Source organism: Alosa sapidissima, chromosome 19, assembly GCF_018492685.1.
Source record: "Alosa sapidissima isolate fAloSap1 chromosome 19, fAloSap1.pri, whole genome shotgun sequence".
NCBI lineage: Eukaryota > Metazoa > Chordata > Actinopteri > Clupeiformes > Clupeidae > Alosa > Alosa sapidissima.
The window spans coordinates 9,956,362-9,965,318 of record NC_055975.1 but is presented as its reverse complement, the minus strand read 5'-3'; the positions used below and the strand labels follow the sequence as shown (position 1 = coordinate 9,965,318).

The 8,957-nt window shown below is 38.1% G+C and overlaps 1 protein-coding gene across 1 annotated transcript; it reads left to right on the top strand.

The window, feature by feature from the left end:
• The first annotated feature begins 873 nt into the window (after nucleotides 1–873).
• jdp2a (Jun dimerization protein 2a) lies at nucleotides 874–8,698 on the top strand. Its single transcript, XM_042073112.1, has 4 exons — nucleotides 874–1,062; nucleotides 6,655–6,872; nucleotides 7,264–7,368; nucleotides 7,800–8,698. Exons 1-4 carry the CDS (start codon nucleotides 975–977, stop codon nucleotides 7,992–7,994), a joined length of 606 nt encoding a protein of 201 aa, XP_041929046.1. The 5' UTR covers nucleotides 874–974; the 3' UTR covers nucleotides 7,995–8,698.
• The last annotated feature ends 259 nt before the right edge of the window (nucleotides 8,699–8,957 follow it).

Here is an 8,957-nt window from a genome sequence, read left to right as displayed (position 1 = left end):
GATCAATGTTAATGTTAGACATCAGTTTTGTGGTATACGCAAGTAGGCTATGACCCTGAATATTTGAAGTAGGATATGGATTCACTTAAATTGGGGACAAAATGGGACCGAAACCCCAGTGTGTGGTGTGCAGTGAATGGCTGGCACATGAGAGCATGAAACCATCAAAACTAAAATGGCCCATGGAAACTAAGACAAACCTGTCGAGTACTTTGAAAGGTGACATCAGGAGTTGAAGACTTCACAAATGTAATGCCAAACATCAGCATGTTTCAAACAAGTAGGCCTACAGGCACTGTGCGTGTCTCACCATGTAGCTCACTGTATCCGTTGGCTTGATCACTAAATATATATATATGGGTCGCAACTAAATGAACATGGGAAATTGTGGGTCCCAAAGCCAGACCAGTTAAGAACCACTGATGTAGACTATTTTCTGTCTGACACCAAACCATGTCAGAGAACATTTTAATGCACGCACAGATTTGTCTGGCCCAAGGCCTAGGCTATGCCTTGCAGGCTAATATAAAAGGGAGAGTACGCCCTATGTATGTTTAAATAATTAATTTCTCTCCGACCCAGGAGGATTTAGTTCAGCATTTCTGAGGTCTGAAAACACATTTCTAATTATTACAGTAGGCCTACAGGTCTGCAGGAGTTTTAACAACTAATTTCCACATCCACAAATGCTACAGGCCTAATTCTTCTCCAAAATGTTACACATAAGGAACAGAAAAGCCATGTGGTCTAAGGGGAAAATAGGAATGCCAAGGGGTCTTTTCAGCAGAAAAGCTTCAATGATGTGTTTGTTTTCTGGTTTCCAAGGGGAGGAGCGAGCGGTTCTTCCTTCACTTCACTGGCCCTTTGGTTTTGTCATGTTGCGTCTGTCCATCCCTGCGTTCGTCTGGCTGGCACAGCAACTGACTTCCGCATTCCCAAATCTTCAAAATAGGGATCGGTAAAGAAACGGGCTGATGCAACGATATCCACTTTTTAAAATATACTCTAGACCATCTTCTGATCCCAAAAAAGGACATTTGCTGAACACGGAAACCAACCCAGGTAATCAAAAAAAGTTTTACTAACTTTTAGTGTGGTGGTTAGTGCTAAGCGCCATGCTCACGTTGCAGTTAAACTTGCAACATTAGCCTACTATTTCCTGAAATTTCCAACATGGGTAGGAAAAAATAGCAAATGTTGCGTTTTTCTTAATTCGTTTTTATTCTATTCACAACCGTCTATGTTGCAGTCTATTGCTCTCACGAATCGTTTCACGTTGAACTTGGGATTTTTCGAGAAGAGACAATTGAGAGTCTAGTCACCTTGCTTCTGGTGGTGTTGTTATGTAAGGGTAGACTACATGCCTTTCTGACTATTAACTTCCGCTTCAAGTCATGACACTGGACTGTCACATAGCCTACGCTGTGGAGCAAACGTGAAGGCCTTAAAACCGTATCTACCAGCTGCCCTTCATTATTGTAAACTGAATGACATAAAATGACTTTGGATGTATCAGGCCTACTTTTAGAAACAACACATTTTATAGGATAATTCAAAATCATTGGATAAATAACTGTTTTTGTAGGCCTATATCTACATTTGGTGCATGCATCTTATTTTACCGTCCTCAGAATTTATTATGCTGAAACATTCAGTTCATTTGTATCAGTTGCATTAGCCATACTGTGTAATTGACATATTCAAATTGAGTTAACCTGTAGACTCTCTACCATTAAAAGTTGTTTCCATCACTGTCACTTACCAAATCCAGTTAGATAGATAGATATATACTTTACTGATCCCCAAGGGGAAATTCAATTCAGTTGGCAGACACTGTAGGTCTACTTTTACATCATCGCAAGTCCTTTGAGAATTCCTATTCTGATTTTCCTCAGGATCACATATTGGAGATTATATCAAAATATATAATAAAAATCCTTAGCCACGTGATCAATGAAGTTAAATGTAAACTATTTTTTGTCTTTTTTGAAAGAAAAAAAAAACTGATGCATGACAGTATACAGTATGTACAATGTAAAATAAGTAGTTAAATTGGCCTATGCTACTGTATTTTGGAGAGCTAATTGTTTTCTGAGGTGGTGGTTCTCATTGTGAAAAGTTTGAGAACCACTCTATAGATCATATGCAGCATCCTTTATGAATCCCATAGATTACATACTATGAAGACATACGATCTGAACAGACATATTTTACAGGCCTTGGTTTTTGGACCCAACAACCTTAATTTGGCCTGAAGACAAATCCTGAATAATTATCATGATTTAACATATAGCGTGTTTTGATTATCTTGCATTCCCTTCAATGATCTTTTAGATTTTTTGAACAATGTTGCTGGGCAGTATTCCTTAGTATTGTTGTACAGGAACATCCCCATTGATATTGCACATCAATTTTTCTTCTGGAGTACTTTAGGAAATTGTCATGATTATTCAATCAGAACATGGAACTTGTGTGGTTACCCAGCCTGGCTTAAGAGGTCACAGTCAAGACTCCTTTCTACTGTGGTTCCTCGTTGGTGGAATTATTTACCAACTACTCTTTTTTCTAGCAATAGTGTTGGGATCTTCAAAAGTCGCTTGAATGCTTATCCGTTTACCTTATATCTAAGACGTGAATTCTTACATAGTTGTGGTTGGTGTTTGTGGTTATTGTTTTATTCTGTTAAATTATATAAATATATAGGGGGTGTTACCTATGCTAACAATAAACAATCAGCTATGTGCCTCCAATTTTTGGTCAAGTTGAATTCATCATTCAGCACGCCAGGGCTGCACAAGAGCAAGAACAAGAATGTTGGTACATCTGGACATCTTATTCTTTATGTTGACATCTTCATTTGTAAGAGAAAGTATGATCATTTAACAGAATGTTACTGTGTGAGGTCCACTATGGCAAAAGTGAAAAAATATATCAGCATTTAAGTAGTTGCCAGCAGACCGTAGACATTTGATGAGATGGTACCTTTAACTCAAATGTTCAAAACATTTACTAATATCTTTATTTGTAAATGGGAGTATTTTGCAACATTCCATAGACATTTTGAGGGGTGTACGAGGGGTGAGGATCGGGGTGACTGAGATGGACATTATTCTTTGTATTGTATCTTGCAGGGTGTTAAAAGTTCCTTAAATTACATTTTTCCATGATTTTCATCATCAGCATGAGATAAATAAAACTCTCAAAATAAATGAAATATGAGGTTGCCTCACAGGGCCTTGCTCAAGTGTAATCAGAGCCCCCAGAATGGCATACCGGTCAAAGCCATTGAGTTAGAGACCCATGTCAAAATAGTAATATTGTGCAATGAGGTTTCATGATGTTCCATATTGTTTCCAGGTTTCTTTGTCTGCTCCTCTTGTTGAGGGGACATTTGTTTGTTTGTATGTTTGTTTGTTTGTGTATTTGTATGAAAGGTATACAAAGGCACACCACAACCTCAAAATAATGGAACACATCCAGTTGTTTTTTAAATGACAGAAATTCATATATTATATTATTTTATAGAGAGAGAGAGAGAGAGAGAGAGAGAGAGAGAGAATAACGGTGTTGAGTACTGGACTGCTTACACCGTACATGGATTGAATGCAATGCAGTGAATGTACCTAAAACCACAAGTATGCCTTTTGTGGGCCCCTGGTCGATGCCAGTTCACAAGTCTTATTTCTGTGATTAAGACTGAATGAATAATCTCTTTTTCTCCCACCTCTTCCCCCTGTTGTCCAGGGAATAGGCAGTTTCATTTTAGCTTTGTGGAAAAACCCCTCTGAACTACAGTACATTTCTTATTGTATATTTACCAGACCTCTGCTAGATAGATTGAATGAGTCCTTGTAATTCTGTTTAAAACAACATTCTGGTGTAGGAAAGCCTTAAGATGTATCAGCCACAGACAGAGAGTACTGTAGTATAAAGTTAATAAAAGTACATTTTTAAGGTGCCAAAGGCCTTTTCAGTCTCTGTATTGATGGTCATTTTGATACCAAAGAAGAATAAAGATCCAGTTAGGCAATTGTAGGAAAAACCAGGAACTGAGTTTTATTTACAGTGATGCACACAAGGGGAGAAACCCTAAAGAAGGCCACCAGCTGCTTAAACTAAACAGGAAAATAGTCTGGGGTTGCAGTAAGTATTCTTCCAGGCTGGCGATGGCGTTGGTCATCCCATCTTATGTGGAACACACCATGAATCAGATCATGATTGATGCCGACCTGGCAATCTGGAATATATTTCTCTGTATCTCTAAACACATAGTCACACACAGGGACAGTACAGGAACAGGAGGAGATAAAAACAGTCATTTTATGTGGAAGAGCACATACAAGTGAAACAGGTAACTTAGTTGAATTCTTTTATCCAACTATAATTCTGAATGTAAGGGCACATATTAAGAAACAGAAATATGGACATCAGGACATAAACTACTGATAAATATAACATTCACAATTCAGTACTCTCAGTCTGACAATGTGTTGGTGTTATAGGGGGGAGCATTTGACTGTGGTAATTATATTTTATAGTCTGTTTCACAACAACCAAGTAAAGCCCCATTCACGAACACTGTGACTAGCGACAAGATACCTTGTAATGTAACTGTAATTCAGGGATTACAGGTGTAATAACCAATGGTGACACAAAACGTTGTGTAACAAAGTTAACATACTTTAAAGGCGACAAGAGTATCGCAGTGCATGTGAATGGGGCTTGAGTTTTCTGTGCATCATACTGCCACCCCTAAAAAAAGAGAACAGTGATTCTGTTTTCATGTTTCACATGTCATCATTTATAAGTGTCTTGTTTGGTCCATTGTGAAATCAGGCAGTATGCCATTTAAAGATTACAGGATTGGACATGCTTTGGGAGGCCTTGCATCATCAAAGTCCTTTGTGAATTCCTATTCTGTTTTTCTCAGTATCCCATCTGTAATAGAGTAATAGATCACATCATAGAACCCTCTCAACATCATCCATATCTCCATATCACCTAAATACAGCACCCTTTATGAATCTCTCAACATCATCCATATGACCTAAATGCAGCACTCTTAATGAATCTCTCAACATCATCCATATGACCTAAATGCAGCACTCTTAATGAATCTCTCAACATCATCCATATCACCTAAATGCAGCACTCTTTATGAATCTCTCAACATCATCCATATCACCTAAATGTTGCCACATTTAAACGTATCTTCTTTACTACTTAAACCACTCCCCTCTGCTTGCTGATTGGCAGCACAAAAATGGACCAACCTCTATATTCAAATCACATGTTATTTTGGCCAGAGCAAAAAAAAATCTAAAATAATTAACAGCTGATTTTTCAATAGATTGTACCATAGCATGTTTTGATTATCTTGCATTCCCTGGAATGTTTTTTTTTTTTTTTTTTAAATAAGTATTGATAAGTATTAGGCCTACCCATTTCTGGGATTCACCAATGTCTCAAAGAGAAAATCACAAATGGTCAAAAGCAATCTTGTTTTCACAGTGACTTAACAAATCGTCACACTGTCGTCATTTATAAACAGTATGTAATTGTTCTGGCCTATTTGTAGTGTAAATTTAGGTAGTATGTCATTTAAAGATGAGGGCTGAACAAGACAGGACATGCTCTGGACTGGTCTTGAAGCAGTGGGATCAGAGGTGTTTTTTTATCAGTTTGTTTGTTTGTTTATTAATCCATTAATTATTTTCTCAGCCTTGTGCAGCTTGTTCTGTGGATCTGATCACCTCTTTCCATAGTCTGCATAGCATAGAAACCCTGCGTGACCCATGGCTCGTGAAAGGGGAAGTCGATTACAGAGGGTCTCCCTGATCATTTCTGTTATTAATAATTATGTTATTAATTATTGTGCCATGTTGGTGTAGAAACAGGTTAAGCTCCTGTTTGATTACATGGCCAGCTTTTATTAAGTGCCCAAATGTCTTTAAATATTCCAGACAAGCACATAAGGCATATTTAGAAAAAGTTGAGCAAGTAGCTACGGCTACGCTACATTGTAGATAACTGACTTAAGGAAGTGGATGCTGGCAGCTGGCCTCCAAAGTGTGGCCATCTTGTTTCTATCGCCCTCTAGTGACGAATTACCACACAGGTGCAGGACAGCCCATTTCATGAAATATCACTGGGATCTTTTTCTGGGATTTTTCTGTTTTGTTTATTATTTTATTTTTTTCTCTTGCTTCCTCCTTTTAATTACACCTGATCCTGTACATAGATGGATTCCTTATGGATTGTTTTGACCCATGCTTATTGTACTTGAATTACCAATAAAAAAAAAAAAAAAGAAATATCACTGGGATCATCTATCAAATAGTAATAATGTGGCATAATGGTTTCCTTAAAGTGCATTGTTTTATGAAAAATGTAATAGCAATAGTTTTTTTTGTGTCTTTTTTACTGTTCAGACATTTAGGGTATTGTTTATCTAAAAGTGTCAAATTCAGTTTTGAAGGCAATTTACAATAATTAGGGATCAAAGAGCATAATGAACTGAGAGGGTTGCTTGTCAAACTGATACTCAGTCAGCGCAGCAAAAAATATACCACATTTTGTGTCTGATACCTACTTTTGTATGAACAAAAATTAAATTGAACATTTCTTTTTTTTGTCCAATTCTGTGTGTCTCAGCTGTGGTCGTAGGAGGGAGTAACATGATGCCCGGGCCGATCCCTGATCCCTCCGTGGCGGCCGGCTCCTTGCCTGGTCTGGGACTACTAGCAGGCATCTCTGCCACAACACTGACCGATCAGCTCAAGTATGCTGACCTTTGCAGTCTGGGTGCCATGCTGTCTCCACTGCATCTGCTGGGCAAGAGGTCCAAAAGAGTCTTGCCCATGAAGACTGAGGTAAGGACCACAAAGCAGTTGGCAGAACACCTCAGTATTACGCAGCTAGTGAAGTCACTACCAGAGACGGTTGAGAAAGCAAAACCTTCTAGTTTTTGAGTTCTAAAGGATCTTTGCTACTACTTTGAAGCAGAATACTTAATTAGCTTTGCGGCTCATTGGTAGCATTTTGTCTATATAACTGGTTTGAATATACTTCAATATATTGAATATATTGACTTTTGTATTTTTTATCCCAAAACACCTCTTAAAAAGGTCTCTATGCATTATCTGAAAATGTTGTTGTGTCAATCCCTATATTTGATATGAAATGTCAAATGAGCTTTGATATCCATTGATGTCAACAGCCTTATTTATTGTTTATGTATTGTTTACTCTTGGTGTTGCTCAGAGAGACGAGGAGGAGGAGAGGAGGAAAAGGAGAAGGGAGAAGAACAAAGTAGCAGCAGCGCGATGTCGAAACAAAAAGAAAGAGAGAACAGAATATCTACAAAAGGTGAGGTACTATCAAAAGACCACCATCATTTTCTGATGTCTTGTTTTGCTTCTGATCAAAGTGCACACCATGCTGATCTATTTACTCCCTGATATATTCAAATACATTTCTACAGTAGAGTCTTTCAGATGGTGCGTTTTCCCTGTACTTCTCCATTCAGTTCCATCATAATGAAGTGCCCCTCCTGGATGCACTGTAAAATCAGTTGTATGTCTTAGCAGCAGCCATATTTAAAAAGTACCAGCAGGTATTATTGTGTACCAAAGTAGTCAAATGACAATGATTACACCTGTGCCAACAGTGATCACAACAACATATCCACCTAAAGTCATTTACAGATGAAGGATAAGAATGCGCACGTGTACATCGATTTCACCAGGCTTTTGGCATGTAATATCGATTCATTGTTTTTGTCATTTTGGCTGTCACAGGAATCAGAAAGGCTAGAGATGATGAATTCTGACCTCAAGGCCCAGATTGAAGAGCTGAAGCACGAGCGTCAGCAATTGATCCTAATGCTTAACCGACACCGGCCCACCTGCATTGTGCGGCGAGACAGTGTGGAGACCCCAAACAGTGAGGCCAACCCCCTCTTGGAGCAGCTGCAGGCCGAGGCCAAGTTATGAGCTTGGTAGTGTCCTGTGCCATCACTGTGGTTCATGTTTACTGCAAAAGCCTCAGAAGGCCTAGCTAGCTAGCCAGCAAAGCCAGCTAGAAGCACTTAGCTCAACCCTCTGGAGCGCTGCACAGAGGCCTGGAGGAGCACTCCTGCCTGCAAGCGTGGAGGTTGAGCCCTTGATGAGAAAATGAGAAACAGAAAGATGGGGCCCAATGTAATTGGGCTTTGTTACTGATGCCAAGACTCTTTCATTACCCTTGTTGTCGTTTACACCTTTGCATTTCTCACAACATCCAGCAGGTTGATACAAGCCTCAACATTACTCCAGGTCTTGGGTTATTTTGATGTGTTTTCATTGGGTATGCTCATACAGAATGCATTCAAATATGATTGTGGTATTGATTTAGATCTGTTCTTGGCCGTAGTTTCAGTTTTTTTTTATATATATATATATATATATATTTTTTTTTTTTTTTTTTTTCTGACGCAGGCGTCATTTATGCATATATGAAGTTTACATCTTTGTTACCTACAATTATATACGCTCTTTTTATACTACATGTATATTAAATTTACCATGTGCTATCACTAGATGTGATCCATTTTGTATTACTGTCTCAAATGTTTATACAGTATTTTTTCATAGCTTTGGGACAAGCTCAATATGTATCTTGCGCAATGTTGACAACTGTTAAAGATATTTCACAAGAATTGACTGCATGTTTGGATGACTCCTTTTAGACTTAATACCTCTGCATTTCAGTCTAATTAATTTTTGTTTGCTGTGAAAAATTGCCATACAAGTTGTCTATATACAATAACTTTTCTATATAAAATGTATTTAGATAACATTTATTTTGCAGATAATTAAAACATATTTTCCAATAGCATCTCACATCTCATTTACGTATTTTATTCTGATTTGACAATATTATCAGGTCTAATGACAACTTGAATTGGGACTGAACGC

Coding starts and splice junctions, on each gene's coding strand:
- jdp2a (XM_042073112.1), top strand. CDS start 975: ATGCAACGATATCCACTTTTTAAAATATACTCTAGACCATCTTCTGAT. Junction 6,873..7,263: donor TCTTGCCCATGAAGACTGAG/GTAAGGACCACA, acceptor GGTGTTGCTCAG/AGAGACGAGGAGGAGGAGAG. Junction 7,369..7,799: donor GAACAGAATATCTACAAAAG/GTGAGGTACTAT, acceptor TGGCTGTCACAG/GAATCAGAAAGGCTAGAGAT.